This window comes from Schistocerca gregaria, chromosome 7, assembly GCF_023897955.1.
Source record: "Schistocerca gregaria isolate iqSchGreg1 chromosome 7, iqSchGreg1.2, whole genome shotgun sequence".
In the NCBI taxonomy this organism is placed as follows: domain Eukaryota; kingdom Metazoa; phylum Arthropoda; class Insecta; order Orthoptera; family Acrididae; genus Schistocerca; species Schistocerca gregaria.
The window spans coordinates 396,356,425-396,376,197 of record NC_064926.1 but is presented as its reverse complement, the minus strand read 5'-3'; the positions used below and the strand labels follow the sequence as shown (position 1 = coordinate 396,376,197).

At 42.2% G+C, this 19,773-nt stretch overlaps 1 protein-coding gene across 1 annotated transcript in view; it reads left to right on the top strand.

The window, feature by feature from the left end:
* The window catches only part of LOC126281238 (uncharacterized), a 201,012-nt gene extending 183,872 nt beyond the window's left edge, over positions 1–17,140 (top strand). The window contains exons 10-11 of the mRNA XM_049980010.1: positions 5,779–5,923; positions 16,762–17,140. Coding sequence (XP_049835967.1) covers positions 5,779–5,923; positions 16,762–16,817 — 201 coding nt within the window. The 3' untranslated portion in view covers positions 16,818–17,140. The remainder of the gene's footprint in view (positions 1–5,778; positions 5,924–16,761) is intronic.
* The last annotated feature ends 2,633 nt before the right edge of the window (positions 17,141–19,773 follow it).

Sequence of the window (19,773 nt, the reverse complement as noted above, 5' to 3'; positions counted from 1 at the left end):
TGGATTCTGAAAATATTGATCATAGGAAAACCAACTTACACTTTTCTCACAAGACGTACTGAAAGTTTTGTATCAAGGCAGTCAGGTAGATGCAGTGTTTCTTGATTTCTGAAAATGATTTGGCTCAGTACCACACCTATGCTTATTGTCAAAAGCACAATCATGTGTGATATCAAGTGATATTTATGACTGGATTATAGAGTTTTTGGAAGGGCGGATGCAGCGTGTTGTCTTGGATGGAGAGTCTTTGTCAGATAGAAAAGTAACTTCAGGTGTCCCTGAGGAAAATCTTTTGTATATTAATGACTTCGCAGACAATATTAATAGTAACCTCAGACTTTTTGCAGATGATGCAAATATCTATAATAAAGTATTATCTGAAAGAAGCTGCATACATATTCAGTCAGATCTTGATAGGATTTGAAAGTGGTGCAAAGATTGGCAACTTGCTTCAAATGTTCAGAAATGTTAAACCATGTGCTTCACAATTCAAAAACGCATAGTATCCTATGACTGTAATATCATTGATTCTCAGTTAGAATTGGCCAACTCTACAAATTTCTGGGTGTGGCATTTAGTAGGATATGAAATGGAGTTATCAGATAGCCTCAGTCATGGGTAAAGCAAATGATAGACTTCAGTTTATTGGTTGAATAGTGGGGAAGTGCAACCACTGTACAGAGTGCTCATTGACTCATTCTGAAGTGTGGAAGATCTATACCAAATAAGACAACAGGAGATATTGAATGTACCCAGAGAAGGGCAGCATAAATGGTGACAGATTTGTTTGACCTACGGGAGAGTGTCACAGAGAAGGTGAAGCATCTGAACTGGCAGGCTCTTGAAGACAGACATAAACTATCCTGAGAAAGTCTACTAACAAATCTAAGCATAGGCTTCCACAGTTATTGTCACAGTCAATAAAATTCTTTTTGGTCTGTGATGTATTATCAATGTGTAAAACTTCTAATGTGTCAGCCATTTGCAGTAATGGCAGAATTGTCAGAAGTTTTACACATTAACAGTGTGGTTACAGACCCAAAAGAAATCTACTAACAAAGTTTGAAGAATCACCTTTAAATGATGAGTCTAGGAATGTATTGCAAATTCATACATACAATTCACATAGGTATCATGCGTACAAGGTTAGATTATTTAAAGAATGCACAGATGCATTCAAACATTATTCCTGCACTCCATATGTGAATGGAACAGGAAGAAACCTTAACAACCTGCACAATGGGACATAACCTCTGCCATGAACTCACCAGGTTTTGCAAAGTGTAGATGTAGATGTATCTTATAGCAAATGCCTATAGCAGGCTGTTCCAATCGAGCTCCAGGGAGCCGAAGCACTCCGGAGCGCTCACTGCGGTAGCTCAGAGCCCGCTTGCAGGGGGAAAGCGAACTCACTGCCCCCTGGCCACATGCAGCCGCAACTGCCGCAATAATCCGTGTCCAATGATAGCTATGACTAGCCGCGGGAGCCCTGTACTTCTATTCTACATCTACATGTACATCCATACTCCGCAAGCCACCTGACGGTGTGTGGCGGAGGGTACCCTGAGTACCTATTGGAGGATACCTTTCTATTCATTGAGAGGGATGGTCGTCCGCAGTGTTTTGTATGTCATAAAGTATTTAATTCTGCGAAGAGGTACAATATACAATGACTTTATACACATCTTCAAGTAACTGAAGAACTCTTGGATGTGGTACCACACGATTACACCGCAACAGGACGTGACATTTTTGAAGCTGTTTGTGAATCAGTGGACAATATGAATTTGACGTGGGATAAGCTCCATTCTGTAGCGACAGACGGTGCACCACAAATGATCAGGTGTCACCTAGGTTTTGCTTCTCGTTTGGGGGGGGGGGGGGGGGGGGGGAACTCCAGGATGAATTCGGGAAAGACATTTTGACTCTTCATTGTTTTATTCATCAAGAGGCACTGTGTGCTGAAACAGTAGAGCTAGGTGGTGCAATGAAATATGTCGTGAAGTATCATCACCAATTCAAAGGATTCCTGAAAGATATGGAAGCAGAGTATGGGGATATACCTTACCACAGTACTGTTCATTGACTGAGTGGGAGAAAAGTTCTTGATGTTTTCTTTGCCATTTGTGAGGAAGTATCCCTTTTTCTCGAAATGAAAGAGGAAGAAATGCGATGTCTGAAAGATATAAAATGGATATCAGACCTGGCGTTCCTAGCTGACATAACTATGCATCTAAATAATTTAAATCTGTCATTGCAGGACAAGGGCAGCTAATCATTAGCATGCACGACCATATCAAAGTGTTCATGTGAAAGTTACGTTTCTTTGAGAGGCAGATGACTGATGGACATTTAACGTTCTTCAATAGTCTTGCTTCTTTAAAACTACATGAAGGTACTACTTTCGGCGATTACCAAGCAAAGTTAAAGCAGCTCATCACGTTGTTTGAAACACGATTCCGAGACATCACTAGTTTGGAAATGGAACTTAAGGTGTTCAGCACTCCTTTTTCAGTTTCCTCCGATGACTTGTCATCGTCAGTTCAGTTGGAGATTATTGATTTGCAAAATTCAACTTTGTTGAAATTGAGGTACTACAACACGTTGCATTTGTCACGATGGTATCGTTCATTACAGCAAAAAACCTTTCCCAAGCTACACAAGATTGCGGCTCAGATCATGTGCATGTTTGGTTCTATGTATTGTTGTGAGCAGCTTTTCTCAGCAATGAAAAGAGTAAAAAGTAAGGAACGATCATTTCTTCAGGATGCAACAATGGAGGCCATCCTCCGCATTAACGCTGCGAACTCTTTGACGACTGATATTTCCGATCTTGTAATGGAAATAAAATTTCAAGCTACAGGGGCCCAATAAATTTAGTATGCAATTTCTTGTAAAACAGTTGTTTCTTATTTATTTCCTGAACATTGTATTTCCTTCTGTAGCATGTCACCACGTCTTAATAGCTAAGAGTACGAGGTTGCCGATCCTGTAAGACGTAGCTGGCACATCAAAACGCTTACTTTGTCGCCTGCCTCAGCCAGCCATGGCTACACCCCATACAAATACTTTCAGAAATGTCGTCCTGACACTTAAATCTGTACTCGATGTTAACAATTTCTCTTCTTCAGAAACGCTTTCCTTGCCATTGCCAGTCTACATTTTATATCCTCTCTACTTTGACCATCATCAGTTATTTTGCTCCCCAAATAGCAAAACTCCTTTACTACTTTAAGTGTCTCATTTCCTAATCTAATTCCCTCAGGATCAGCCAATTTAATTCGACTACAGTCCATTATCCTCGTTTTGCTTTTGTTGATGTTCATCTTACATCCTCCTCTCAAGACACTGTCCATTCCATTCAACTGCACTTCCAAGTCCTTTGCTGTCTCTGACAGAATTACAATGTCATCAGCAAACCGCAAAGTTTTTATCTCTTCTCCATGGATTTTAATACCTACTCTGAGTTTTTCTTTTGTTTCCTTTACTGCTTGCTCAATTTACAGATTGAATAACATCGGGGATAGGCTACAACCCTGTCTCACTCCCTTCCCAACCACTGCTGCCCTTTCATATCCCTCAACTGCCATCTGGTTTCTGTACAAATTGTAAGTAGCCTTTCGCTCCCTGTATTTTACCCCTGCCACCTTCAGAATTTGAAAGAGAGTATTCCAGTCAACATTGTCAAAAGCTTTCTCTAAGTCTACAAATGCTAGAAATGTAGGTTTGCCTTTCCTTAATCTATTTTCTAAGATAAGTCATAAGGCCAGTATTGCCTCATGTGTTTCAATATTTCTACGAAATCCAAATTGATCTTCCTCAAGATTGGCTTCTACCAGTTTTTCCATTCGTCTGTAAAGAATTCGCGTTAGTATTTTGCAGTTGTGACTTATTAAACTGATAGTTCGGTGACTTTCACATCTGTTAACACCTGCTTTCTTTGGGATTGGAATTATTATATTCTTCTTGAAGTCTGAGGGTATTTCGCCTGTCTCATACATCCTGCTCACTATATGGTAGAGTTTTGTCAAGACTGGCTCTCCCAAGGCTGTCAGTAGTTGTAATGGAATGTTGTCTACTCCAGAGGCCTTGTTTCGATTCAGGTCTTCTAGTGCTCTGTCAAACTCTTCACACAGTATCATATCTCCCATTTCATCTTCATCTACATTCTTTTCCATTTCCATGATATTGTCCTCAAGTACATCGCCCTTGTATAGACCCTCTATATACTCCTTCCACCTTTCTGCCTTACCTTCTTTGCTTAGAACTGGGTTTCCATCTGTGCTCTTGATATTCATTCAAGTGGTTCTCTTTTCTCCAAAGGTCTCTTTAATTTTCCTGTATGCAGTATCTACCTTACCCCTAATGAGATAAGCCTCTATACCCTTACATTTGTCCTCTAGCCATCTCTGCTTAGCCGTATTGCTCTTCCTATTGATCTCATTTTTGAGACATTTGTATTCCTTTTTGCCTGCTTCATTTACTGCATTTTTGTATTTCTCCTTTCACCAATTAAATTCAATATTTCTTCTGTTACCCAAGGATTTCTACTAGCCCTCATCTTTTTACCTACTTGATCCTCTGCTGCCTTCACTACTTCATCCCTCAGAGCTAGCCATTCTTCTTCTACTGTATTTCTTTCCCCCATTCCTGTCAATTGTTCCCTTATGCTCTCCCTGAAACTCTGTACAACCTGTGGTTTAGTCAGTTTATCCAGGTCCCATCTTCTTAAATTCCCACCTTCTTGCAGTTTCTTCAGTTTTAATCTACAGTTCATAACCAATAGATTGTGGTCAGAGTCCACATCTGCCCCTGGAAATGTCTTACAATTTAAAATCTGGTTCCTAAACCTCTGCCTTACCATTATATAATCTATCTGATACCTTTCAATATCTCCAGGGTTCTTCCATGTATACAACCTTCTTTCATGAATCTTAAACCAAGTGTTAGCTATGATTAAGTTATGCTCTGCGCAAAATTCTACCAGGCGCCTTCTTCTTTCATTTCTTACCCCCAATCCATAATCACCTACTATGTTTCCTTCTCTCCATTTTCCTACTATTGAATTCCAGTCACCCATGACTATTAAATTTTCGTCTCCCTTCACTATCTGAATAATTTCTTTTATCTCATCATACATTTCATCAATTTCTTCGTCTGTATGAAATGAAATTTAAAACACTTGCAGCTATCTCCTTTGCATTTAATTTATTAATGCAACTAGTTTTGTTGTTCCATTATGCCATCTTCAGGTCCCCTGACCAATTGGGATGAATCCGATATCATTTGAAGTCATAACAGGAGCCAATATTAAGTAACTGCTTTCCATAGATTTCTGGTTTACATGACACTGACCCTTAGTTCATCAACTAATGACTGTCAGGACAGCAAGAGATTGAGTTCCTCCAAATTTATGTTGGTCAAGGGGCCTGAAGGTGGTGTAATAGTATGCTGAAACTGGTGTATAAATGAATTAAATGCAAAAGAGACACTGCAAATGTTTTAATTTTTATTTAGTTCAGCAAAGGAATGTTGTTGACACCCACATACATTTGAACATGACCCAATCAGTAAATATGAAAGACTGAGTTATGAGCTCTATGGAACTGAAAGTTCCATTGTGTGTGTATAGCTAGTAAAGTATACTTTATTCTCATTACCAACTACATGTATGTTTATATGTTACTCTAGTCATTTTAATGGAATAGTTTTTTTTTTAAGCATCAAATTCATAGGAGTTGATACACTTACTAATTGTCATTCATTTATCTTTTGAAGATTGTATGGGATAATGATAGGAAACAGTGGATTGATACAACTACAAATGAAAACAGTTACTCTGGTGGTCTGCTTTTGCCTCCAAAGTCATCTGGGGTTGGTCCATGTGGAGCCAACAATGTCTACAGGCTCAAAAAATCAAGAGGTAGGTATCCATGTTTTATCTAATTGCTTCCAGTACACACTGTTATATTTGTTTTTTATGTAGCAGAACACTTTCACTCTTTCCATTGTTATATATCTACTTACATTTGTGATGTACTTTTTTCCTTTTTATTTTAACTATGGTAAAGCTATTTCGATGAATTAGTAGAGTGGACCCATTTTTTCTATCTGAAAAGCAGTTACATATGTTTCATCCAACCATTTAAACAGACCAATAAATATTTTTGCTGACCACTTGAAAGTGTGGAACATGTTGCTAATAATCTACAGAACAAAAATTTTATAAACTCTGAATGCAGAATTCTCAAATGAAAGTATGGTTAGACAAAATAATATTGTTGTCTAGTAGATCAGCGATAGAAAACGCCTGTAAGTGGTAGTTACACTCCATTTTGTTACAGATACCCGTTTCATAAATGTACATAAATTCAGTCAGATGTCATTAGAAATATATTATTATACTATCTCCTACATGTTTGTATCAGGCAGCATTTCACTGTAAACAAGTGGAAATTTTGGCTGTTATCCTAAATTTCACTACAAGCAATGGCAAGTTCAGAATGGAATAACAACAATGTGGAAAGGGTAGACTGCTACTCACCAGGGGAGGTGTTGAGTTGCAGACAGGCAGAATCAAAAAGGCTGCTAAAGTATTAATACTTTCAGACAGAGCTCTCCTTCTGTAGTAGAACCCCCCCCCCCCCCTCCCCCCACCACACACACAGAGGTGCGCGTACGCAAGCGCTAGTGTGTGTGTGTGTGTGTGTGTGTGTGTGTGTGTGTGTGTGTGTGTGTGTGTGAGGGCACGTGCGCGCATGCTTATGCACACACCTCACACACGCAATCACTGTGTCAGAATACTGGAGCCCGACTACAACTCAGCGCCACCTCTATATGGTGCGTACCTGTCTATTCTTTCCGTGTTGTTATAAATTTCACTACAGTTACGTCAATGACACATAATTTTCCACTTGACACGAGCCTTTCTTTCCACACTTGTTCAGCAACCCAAGAGGGAATGTAACTGTTGAATTACTGAAGCAGTTCAGTTAGATCTATAAGTCAGTGATGCTGACGTGATCTCATCCTGTACCGCATTTTCTTTAGAAACTTAGTCTACCGCTCGTGGTCTTGCGGTGCATTCTTGCTTCCCGCGCACGGGGTCCCAGGTTCGATTCCCGGTGGGGTCAGGGATTTGATCTGCCTCGAGATGACTGGGTATTGTGTGTCCTTCATCATCATTTCATCATCATGTCGCCGAAGTGGCGTCAACTAAAAAGAACTTGTGATACAGCGGCCCAACTGCCCTGCATGGGGCCTCCTGGCCAACAATGTCATACGATCCTTTCATTTTCATTTAGAAACTTACATCCTAAATACTTTATGTACACAGTGGTCAAAAGAGCATCTAATTTCCTTGTATCTTTTGAATCTTGCTTTAAATGTAATATTCTTGTTGCCCTATATGTTGAACAGCTGTTGCAGTATAAGATACATAAAGAAATAATATGCGTATATTTATGACTAGAATAATCTACCAATTTACTAGCAGATTTTATTTATATTTGTGTACATTAACATAGCTAGAGAGTGTGTTGTCATTTCTATATCCTATAGCCACTGTTGTTCAGAATTTTGATGTCTTATTAACTGCATTGTGATCTATCTATGAAATATAACCACAAACAAACACAAACATACACACAAAATTTGAGCTTTCGCAACCGGCGGTTGCTTCGTCAGGAAGGAGGGAAGGAGAGGGAAAGATGAAAGGATGTGGGTTTTAAGGGAGAGGTAAGGAGTCATTCCAGTCCCGGGAGCGGAAAGACTTACCTTAGCACACACACACACACACACACACACACACACACACATCCATCCACACATACACAGACACAAGCAGACACAGTGGCTATAGGACATAGAAATGTCTGCTTGTGTCTTCCCACTAACACCAACCTATCCGAACTCCGGAGATGGGAACTTGCCCTTCAATATATCCTCTCTTCCCGTTATCCACCAGGCCTCAATCTCTGCTAATTTCAAGTTGCCGCCAGTCATACCTCACCTGTCATTCAACATCATCTTTGCCTCTGCACATTCTATTCGACTGACATCTCTGCCCAAGCTCCTTGCCTTTAAATATGTCTGCTTGTGTCTGTATATGTGTGGATGGATATGTGTGTGTGTGTGCAAGTGTATACCTGTCCTTTTTCCCCCTAAGGTAAGTCTTTTTGCTCCCAGGATTGGAATGACTCCTTACCCTCTCCCTTAAAACCCACATCTTTTCATCTTTCCCTCTTTCCTGACGAAGCAATCATGGATTGTGAAAGCTCGAAATATTGTGTGAGTGTTTGTGTGTTTTTTTAGGAGAGGGAAAGACGAAAGGATGTGGGTTTTAGGGGAGTGGGTAAGGAGTCATTCCAATCCCAGGAGCGGAAAGACTTACCTTAGAGGGAAAAAAGGACAGCATACACTTGCGCGCGCGCACACACACACACACACACACACACACACACACACACACACACACAGACACAAGTGTGTGTGTGTGTGTGTGTGTGTGTGTTTTTAATATATTTTTCCCATGTGGAAGTTTCTTTCTGTTAAGATTCCAAGACTTACCAAGCGGGAAAGCGCCGGCAGGCAGGCACATGAACAAAACACACAAACACACACACAGAATTACGAGCTTTCGCAACTGGCAGTTGCTTCCTCAGGAAAGAGGGAAGGAGAGGGAAAAATGAAAGGATGTGGGTTTTAAGGGAGAGGGTAAGGAGTCATTCCAATCCCGGGAGCGGAAAGACTTCCCTTAGGGGAAAAAAAGGACAGGTGTACACTCGCACACACACACATATCCATCCGCACATACACAGACACAAGCAGACATATTTAAAGGCAAAGAGTTAAGGGCAGAGATGTCAGTCGAGGCGGAAGTACAGAGGCAAAGAAGTTGTTGAAAGACAGGTGAGGTATGAGCGGCGGCAACTTGAAATTAGCGGAGGTTGAGGCCTGGCGGATATCGAGAAGAGAGGATATACTGAAGGGCAAGTTCCCATCTCCGGAGTTCGGATAGGTTGGTGTTGGTGGGAAGTATCCAGATAACTCGGACGGTGTAACACTGTGCCAAGATGTGCTGGCCGTGCATCAAGGCATGTTTAGCCACAGGGTGATCCTCATTACCAACAAACACTGTCTGCCTGTGTCCATTCATGCGAATGGACAGTTTGTTGCTGGTCATTCCCACATAGAAAGCATCACAGTGCAGGCAGGTCAGTTGGTAGATCACATGGGTGCTTTCACATGTGGCTCTCCCTTTGATTGTGTACACCTTCCGGGTTACAGGACTGGAGTAGGTGGTGGTGGGAGGGTGCATAGGACAGGTTTTACACTGGGGGCGGTTGCAAGGGTAGGAGCCAGAGGGTAGGGGAGGTGGTTTGGGGATTTCATAGGGATGAACCAAGAGGTTACGAAGGTTAGGTGGACGGCGGAAAGACACTCTTGGTGGAGTGGGGAGGATTTCATGAAGGATGGATCTCATTTCGGGGCAGGATTTTAGGAAGTCGTATCCCTGCTGGAGAGCCACATTCAAGGTCTGATCCAGTCCCGGGAAGTATTCTGTTACAAGTGGGGCACTTTTGGGGTTCTTCTGTGAGAGGTTCTGGGTTTGAGGGGATGAGGAAGTGGCTCTGGTTATCTGCTTCTGTACCAGGTTGGGAGGATAGTTGCGGGATGCGAAAGCTGTTTTCAGGTTGTTGGTGTAATGGTCGAGGGATTCAGGACTGGAGCAGATTCGTTTGCCACGAAGGCCTAGGCTGTAGGGAAGGGACCGTTTGATATGGAATGGGTGGCAGCTGTCATAATGGAGGTACTGTTGCTTGTTGGTGGGTTTGATGTGGACGGATGTGTGTGTTTGTGATTGTTAGTGTCTCTATCAACATACCAACGCTTTAGTTTGGTAAGTTACATCATTGTTTTTAGATATATTTTTCCCACGTAGAATGTTTCCCTCTATTGTATATACTCCTGGAAATTGAAATAAGAACACCGTGAATTCATTGTTTCAGGAAGGGGAAACTTTATTGACACATTCCTGGGGTCAGATACATCACATGATCACACTGACAGAACCACAGGCACATAGACACAGGCAACAGAGCATGCACAATGTCGGCTCTAGTACAGTGTATATCCACCTTTCGCAGCAATGCAGGCTGCTATTCTCCCATGGAGACGATCGTAGAGATGCTAGATGTAGTCCTGTGGAACGGCTTGCCATGCCATTTCCACCTGGCGCCTCAGTTGGACCAGCGTTCGTGCTGGACGTGCAGACCACATGAGACGACGCTTCATCCAGTCCCAAACATGCTCAATGGGGGACAGATCCGGAGATCTTGCTGGCCAGGGTAGTTGACTTACACCTTCTAGAGCACGTTGGGTGGCACGGGATACATGCGGACGTGCATTGTCCTGTTGGAACAGCAAGTTCCCTTGCCGGTCTAGGAATGGTAGAACGATGGGTTCGATGACGGTTTGGATGTACCATGCACTATTCAGTGTCCCCTCGACGATCACCAGAGGTGTACGGCCAGTGTAGGAGATCGCTCCCCACACCATGATGCCGGGTGTTGGCCCTGTGTGCCTCGGTCGTATGCAGTCCTGATTGTGGCGCTCACCTGCATGGCGCCAAATATGCATACGACCATCATTGGCACCAAGGCGGAAGCGACTCTCATTGCTGAAGACGACACGTCTCCATTCGTCCCTCCATTCATGCCTGTCGCGACACCACTGGAGGCGGGCTGCACGATGTTTGGGCGTGAGCGGAAGACGGCCTAACGGTGTGCGGGACCGTAGCCCAGCTTCATGGAGACGGTTGCGAATGGTCCTCGCCGATACCCCAGGAGCAACAGTGTCCCTAATTTGCTGGGAAGTGGCGGTGCGGTCCCCTACGGCACTCGTAGGATCCTACGGTCTTGACGTGCATCCATGCTTCGCTGCGGTCCGGTCCCAGGTCGACGGGCACGTGCGCCTTCCGCCGACCACTGGCGACAACATCGATGAACTGTGGAGACCTCACGCCCCAAGTGTTGAGCAATTCGGCGGTACGTCCACCCGGCCTCCCGGATGCCCACTATACGCCCTCGCTCAAAGTCCGTCAACTGCACATACGGTTCACGTCCACGCTGTCGCGGCATGCTACCAGTGTTAAAGACTGCGATGGAGCTCCGTATGCCACGGCAAACTGGCTGACACTGCCGGTGGCGGAGCACAAATGCTGCGCAGCTAGCGCCATTCGACGGCCAACACCGCAGTTTCTGGTGTGTCCGCTGTGCCATGCGTGTGATCATTGCTTGTACAGCCCTCTCGCAGTGTCTGGAGCAAGTATGGTGGGTCTGACACACCGGTGTCAATGTGTTCTTTTTTCCATTTCAAGGAGTGTATATACACACACAAAGATGATGTGACTTACCAAACAAAACTGCAGGCAGGTCGATAGGCACACAAACAAACACAAACATACACACAAAATTCAAGCTTCCGCAACAAACCGTTGCTTCATCAGGAAAGGGGGAAGGAGATGGAAAGACGAAAGGATGTGGGTTTTAAGGGAGAGGGTAAGGAGTCATTCCAATCCCGGGAGTGGAAAGACTCACCTTAGGGGGAAAAAAGGATAGGTATATACTCGTGCCCACACACACACACACACACACACACACACACATATCCATCCATACATATACAGACACAAGCAGACATATTTACAGGCCTTTTTTTGTGGGTCAGGATGAAGCTGGCTAAGGTGATGAGGAAAGAGGTTTTAGGTAGGGTGGCAGGTGATCGGCGTGAAAGGAAGTGCTCCATTGCAGCGAGGCCCTGGATGTGCGGGATATTTGTGTATAGGGAAGTGGCATCAATGGTTACAAGGATGGTTTCCGGGGGTTACAGACTGGGTACGGATTCCAGGCGTTCGAGAAAGTGGTTGGTGTCTTTGATGAAGGATGGGAGACTGCATGTAATGGGTTGAAGGTGTTGATCTACGTAGGCAGAGATACGTTCTGTGGGGGCTTGGTAACCAGCTACAATGGGGCGGCCAGGATGTTTGGGTTTGTGAATTTTAGGAAGTAGGTAGAAGGTAGGAGTGCGAGGTGTCGGTGGGGTCAGGAGTTTGATGGAGTCAGGTGAAAGGTTTTGTAGGGGGGCTAAGGTTCTGAGGATTCCTTGAAGCTCCACCTGGACATCAGGAATGGGATTACCTTGGCAAACTTTGTATGTAGAGTTGTCTGAAAGCTGACGCAGTCCCTCAGCCACATACTCCCGACGATCAAGTACCATGGTCGTGGAACCCTTGTCAGCTGGGAGAATGATGATGGATTGTTCAGCTTTCAGATCACGGATAGCGTGGTCTTCGGCTGTGGTGATGTTGGGAGTAGGATTAAGGTTTTTCAAGAAAGATTGAGAGGCAAGACTGGAAGTAAGAAATTCCTGGAAGGTTTGGAGAGGGTGATTTTGAGGAAGAGGAGGTGGGTCCCGATGTGATGGAGGATGGAACTGTTGCAGGCAGGGTTCAATTTGGATAGTGTCCTGGGGAGTTGGATCATTAGGAGTGGGATCAGGATTATTTTTCTCCGTGGCATAGTGATATTTCCAGCAGAGACTACGAGTGTAGGACAGTAAATCTTTGACAAGGGCAGTTTGGTTGAATCTGGGAGTGGGCTGAAGGTGAGGCCTTTGGATAGGACAGAGGTTTCGGATTGGGAGAGAGGTTTGGAGGAAAGGTTAACTACTGAATTGGGGTGTTGTGGTTCCAGATTGTGTTGACTAGAATTTTGAGGTGTTGGGGGGAGTGGAGCTGGAAGTGGGATATTGAGTAGATGGGAGAGACTGGGTCTGTGTGCAATGAGAGGAGGTTAAGGTTTGCTGGAAAGGTTGTGGAGGGTGAGTGAGTTGCCTTTCCGGAGGTGGGAAACCAGGAGATTGGATAGTTTTTTGAGGTGTAGGGTGGCATGCTGTTCTAATTTGCGGTTGGCCTGTAGGAGGATGCTATGAACAGCCGGTGTGGATGTGGGAGAGGAAAGATTGAGGACTTTGATTTGGGATAGGAGTTGACAGGTGTGTTCATTGGCCGAGTCGATGTATAGGTGAAGGATTAGGCGGGTGAGGGCGATGGATTGTGCAGTTTGAAACTGGTATAAGGACTGATGGAAAGAAGGATTGCAGCCAGAGATGGGAACTTTAAGTGTGAGGCCTTTGGGGGTAATGCCAAATGTCAGACAAGCCTGAGTAAATAAAATATGGGAGCGTAATCTGGCTAAGGTGAAGGCATGTTTGCTGAGGGAATGTAAATAAAATTTAATGGGGTCGTTGTAGGGATGTTGTGAGGTTGACATGGTATTAGAAGGTGGAAAGGGTAATATGAGGTTAAAGTGAAAATAAATAGAAATATATATAGGGAGAGTTAAAGGTGTGAAAAAAGTCGAAAAATTGTTGGTTTGAGATGAGCTATGTTGATCCTGTGCTGAACTTAGGTTGGTGAACAACAATGGGTGCAAAGGTTAGGCAGTTGTGTTGTCTCCAAAGCACGTTAAAGGGTGGGGAAATTCAGGAAACTTTCGAAAAAAAAATTTCGAAAAAAATGCGTGTAAATGTATTCAGAGCACTGGTTATAGACTGGCAGGTTGTGAAAATGAGGCTAACAATTGTTTGACGAAGAAATAATAACGTTTAAACCTGTGGAAAGCTGCTAAAAAATTATCGGTTATGTGGGAAAAATGGGAATGGAAATAAAACGAAAGTTGTTGGAAATAGCTGAGATGGTTGTTTAATGGGTGAAAGCAACTGAAATAGTATTCACGAGTTTACACAAAATGTTTGTAAACTTGGAACAGTGGATTTTATAGCAGCGGTAATGTTGAAAGCGTTAAAGTTTTTAGGTTATGGTTTGGAAGTAAATTACGTATTATTGAGTATAATTAGGCAGGATAAAATGTATGGTAGATTACGGAAAAAGGGAAGATGAATACAAAGTGAAACTACTTGTACAAACAAAAAGAGAAAGTAATATGATAGAAAAGATTTCGAAATGCAACAGAGACAATAACAATTGTTGGGTTCAAATTCATGATGTAAATAAAATAGAAAGAAACTTCCACTTGGGAAAAATATATTACAAACAAAGATTCCAAGACTTACCAAGCGGGAAAGCGCCGGTAGACAGGCACAATAAAATAACACACAAACACACACACAAAATTTCTAGCTTTCGCAACCAACGGTTGCTTCTTCAGGAAAGAGGGAAGGAGAGGGAAAGACGAAAGGATGTGGGTTTTAAGGGAGAGGGTAAGGAGTCATTCCAATCCCAGGAGCGGAAAGACTTACCTTAGGGGGAAAAAAGGATAGGTATATACTCGCGCGCACACACACACACACACACACACACACACACACACACACACACACACACACACACACACATATCCATCCATACGTATACAGACACAAGCAGACATATTTACAGGCCAAAATATGTCTGCTTGTAGTGGTCTGATGCATATCGCACAAAACATGTAATAGAATAAAGTATTCACATTAGCTTTTGAGTTCTTGCTCTTTCTCTAGTAGAAGAACACACAGATACCTACCCAACGACCTGCACACACAGACAAACAGTCGCAGCAATACTGTTTATTAAGTATCCTATGGCCCTATTTATGGGCCATGTAGAAGAAGCCTTCCTATCCAGTCAGCACCTAAAGCACCTTGTCTAGTTCAGATTCATTGAAAGCCTTTACGTTATCTGGGCTCGTGGCAGGGTCAATCTTTTCTCTTTTCTCCATAACCTCAACATCTGCTCCCAAATCCTCTTTACCTTGTCCTTCTCAACTCAACAAACCACCTTCCTAGATGTCAATGTCCACATCCCAGATAGCTCCACTAATACATCTGATCATCTGAAGTGCGCCAACAACCCAACCAACAGAAACTTTAATTTGACAACTGTCACTCAATCAGTGTCAAAAATATCTTCCTTGCAGACTCACCAGCCCTGAAAGCTGTATCTCCAGTGGAAAGTAGGAGTTGTTGAAATATATCAATAACCTTACCAGAGCCTTTATTGACAGTAATATCATACCCAGCTCATTTGTAAACAGATCTCCCCTGCCATCTCCTCCTCTGACACCAGAAAACCTGTTAACCAGCCACCGACCAGCACTCCAATGGTCAGCCAGTATCACCCTGGCAAAAGCACAACCACTTCTTTTACCAGAGTTTTGACTACCTCTCGTCATGCCCTGAGATGAGGGATATCCTACCCAAAATCTTATTCACATCACCCAAAGTAATGTTCTGCTGCCTACGCAACCTATAGAATATTCCTGTCCATCCCTGCTCCAGTCCTGCTCCCAATCTGGCAACCCTCTTGTAATTCCCTTATGATTGACCCATGTGCAAGACCTGTTCCATACACCCACCCACCATCTCCGCCCACAGTCCAGTCACAGGCTTCTCGTACCCAATTGAAGGCAGGGCCACCTTGAAAGCAGAAGTGTTACATATCAGCTATGCTGCAACTGCTGTACAGCTTTATGTGTGAACTTTACAGTAACCAACTCCCTTACATCATGAATGCCCATTGCCAAACTGTGGCAAGCTTCAAATTTGACCATCCAGTTGCTGAGCATGCTGTGCACCACAACACAAATGACTTCAGCAGCTGCTTCACTAGACAAACAATTTGGATACTTCTTTCCAGCACAAGTTTCTCTGAACTGCACAGGTGAAAATTGTGCACTCTTGCAGCCCATCGCCTAAATCTCCACTAACCTGTTTCATCTCTCTTATATCTACACTATTCCTTCCCCATCCAGATTGTGTAGTGCCTTCTCCCACCACTCTTTCTCCCTCCCTTCCCCTGCAAAACCCTGCCCCCACCTCTCTCTCTCTCTTTCCCTCCCCCTCCCTCTTCCCCTCTCCACCCATCTTCCTTTCTCTCTATCTATCCTCTGAACTCCTTTCATCACACTGTGAAGTTGATGAGTCATCTGTTGAAATAAAGACCTACCTGATACTATTCCACTATACTGTCCTTACTTGGTGAGTCTTTCTCTACCATCTTCCTATCTCCGTCCACTTAGGCAACTGCTCTCAATTTCTGGTATCAAATAACCAGTCTCAGACCATGGAAGTGTGCATTTTGATGTCTGGGTGGTTGTGTGTGTAAACATGTGTACTTTTACTAGAGAAAGACCAAGAGCTCCAAAGCTAGTGTGAGTACTGTTTTCTGTTATATGTTTCTGTGCATCATGCATCGATTTGCTAGAGGTGAGTGGTTGACTTTCCCCATTTTACAAATTTTTGCTATCCAGGAATTTCGACTATAATTATAAAAATATATGAATAATTATGAAAAATGCATAAATATGAGCTATTGTAGCCATGTGATGGAAAACAGTATAAGTCTGTAGCTTGTCATAAATGCACTGAGTGTCAAAAAGTTTCATTTGTAGACTATTTAATTTCTTACATATATAAATTACTTGACATGCCCCCATAATCTCATAAAATCAGTGTGTGATGTGTGTCTTTGGAAATGACATATTTTTGTTCACTGATTAGTTGTGGCATCTTATACCGGGAGAATTATTCATTGAGAAAGATATTGTTCATTGTCTAGCAACATGTAACAAGGATAGCATGTGGTGTCCATTCTACGGTTTGTGAGTTCACAGATTAATTTCCTGTTTTAAAATGATATACTATCTGGCGATGAACATGGTAATATTTCTCAAAAATCGTTATAATTATTTTCCATTGCAGATGTAAGGTCGAAGTATGTGGATGTTCTACAGACCAGCAACAATTTTCAAATGTGATACTAGGTTTCAAGAACAGCCCCGAAGAGAAATCATATTTTTAACAAGTGAACTATGGTAACTACATCAGTGATTGATAATGTAAATTGGTAAATGTGACATTTTTGAAAATAATTTGTATTGTTTGGGTGACAAAATATTGTTAACTGAAAATTCCTGAAACTGAAAAGAACCTATTGTCTCATTTATGATCAACAATCAGACCCAAGAGCATTTGAATCACCTGGCTGTACTAGCAACAGAAAATGATATGAATGGGCTTTGAGAATGTGATAAATGTGTTTGCTGATAATGATGTGACAAGAAAGTCATTGAAATACTGACATTTGTTTTTGATATACCAATCCTTTTGTTACTGCACTATCATTTGTCTGTACATGTGTGCAGTTAATAACAGTATATGAATAGTGTCTCCATTCTAAATTTTGGATATAAAAAACATTCTGTCTTCAGGCCACACGTGGCCCATCGGGACCATCCGACCGCCATGTCATCCTCAGTTGAGGATTGTTTGTAGTTTTGCTGCTAAATGTCTTTCAGGCTCGTCAAGTTTGTTTTGGGGCAGGGGACAGCGAAAGAAATTACTGGGTCCATGGGTGAAAAATTACCTAAACAGGGGGCTGAAAAGAATGATAAGTAATCTGAATGAGAAGTGAAATCATGAGGAAAGATAACAATTTGTTGGAAGAAAACTAAAAGGTTAAAATAGGATTGACACTTTGTGTAATCGCAAGTGGGGTGGAAATGACAACATCTACATCTATACTCTGCAAACCACTGTGAAGTACAGGAAGAGGATACATCCCATTGTACTAGTAATTAGCATTTCTTCCTGTTCCATTCACATATGGAGTGTGGGAAGAATGATTGTTTGAATGCCTCTGTGGGTGCAGAAATTATTCTAATCATGTCCTCATGATTCCTATCTGAGTGATACATAAGAAGTTGTTGTATATTCCTAAAGTTATCAATTGAAGCCAGTGTGTGAAACTTCATTAATTAACTCTATTGGAGTAGTTTATATCTATCTTCAAGAGTCTTCCAGTTCAGTTTCTTCAGTATCTCTGTGACACTTTACTGCAGATCAACAAACCTGTGACCACTTGTGATGCCCTTCTCTGTATACATTCAATATCCATGGTTACTCCTATCTGCTGTAATTAATCTAATTCATGACAATCCATTTTTGAGCAATATGTAGGGGATTGCAGTACATTCCTAGAGTCATCATTTAAAGGTGATTCTTGAACTTTGTTAGTACACTTTCGCAGAATAGTTTACTTGTATCTTCAAGAGCCAGTCAATTCAGTTTCTTTGGCATCTCTGTGACACACTCCCATGGGGCAGACAAATCTGTGACCATTTGTAGTGCCCTTCTCTGTATACAATCAATATTTCTTGTTAGTCCTATTTGGCATGAGCCCTTCATGCTCCAGCAATTTTCTAGAACCAGTTGCAGGCATGATTCATAAGCAATGTACATTCATAGACTGATTGTGCTTCACCAATATTCTACCAATAAACTGAAGTCTAACACCTACCTTACGTTCGACTGGGTCTATGTGATCATTCCATCTCATATCCCTACAAAGTGCTACACCCAGGTATTTGAATGAGTTGGCCAGTTCCTACAGTGACTCATTGACATTATAGTCATAGGATACTAGCTTTTTCATTTTTTTAAGTTCACAATTTTAAATTTTGAAACATTTAAAGCAAGTTGGCAATCTCTGCACCATGTTGAAATTGATATCAAGAACTGACTGAATATTTAAGCAGGTTCTTTCAGATAGTATTCCATCGTAGATAACTGCATCATCTGCAGAAAGTCTGAGGTTACTATTAACATTGTGTCCAAGGTCATTAATATACAACATGAACAGCAAGGGTCCCAACACACTTTCCTGGAGCACACCTGACAGTACTTCCACATCTGATGTTGGCTCTCCACCCTAGATAACATGCTGCATCCTCTCTAACAAAAAGTCCTCAATCCAGTCACAAATTTCACATGATCAGACTTCAGACTATAAGCAAAGGTGTGGTACTGCATCAAATGCCTCTTGGAAATCAAGAAATACTGCATCTACCCGACTGCATTGATCCAGACCTTTCACTATGTCAGGTCAGAATTGTGCAAGTTGAGTTTCACATGATCGATATTTTCAGAATACATTCTGATTGACATTTAGCTTGTCATCTCACTCAAAATACCTCATTATGTTTGAGCCCAGAATATGTAGTAAGATTCTGCAACAAATTGATTTCAAGGATATTGGATGGTAATTTGTGGATTCCTTCTACTACCCTTCTTGTAGGTGGGTGTGACCTGTGCTTTTTTTCCAAGAACTGGGCACTGTATTTTTGTTTGAGGGATCTTCTATAGATTATAGTTAGAACAGAGGCTGGCTCTGCTGGAAATTTAGTATAGCATCTGATATGGATTGTGTCAGGTCCTGGAGCTTTGTTCAAAACAGAGTTTTTTTCAAAACAGAGTTAAGCATTTCAACTTTTGCTCTACTACCCACAGTTTCAGTTACTGTCTCATTTCCTAGGGACTGGACTCTAATTTGGGTGCCAGTAGCAACATTTACATATGGCCAGAATTTCTTTGGGTTTTGTGAAAGATCATTGGACAATATTCTGCTTTGGTAGTTATCAAAGGTTTCACACACTGTCCTCTTGATAGCCACATGCGTTTCATTGAGCGTCTCTTTGTGTATAATCCTATGCTTTGTTTTATACCTATTATGCAATAGTCTCCATTTCTTTAGAAGTTTCTTTACAGTGACTGTATACCATTGAGGGTCCCTCCTATTATGAACTGTTCTACTGGGTATGTATCTATCAAGTGCATGGTCAACTATCCTTTTAAACTTGAGCCAGAGTTCCTCTACATGCTCCTGCCCTGTGCTGAAAGTTTCAAGTTCCTTATTTAGATATGACCCTACTGATT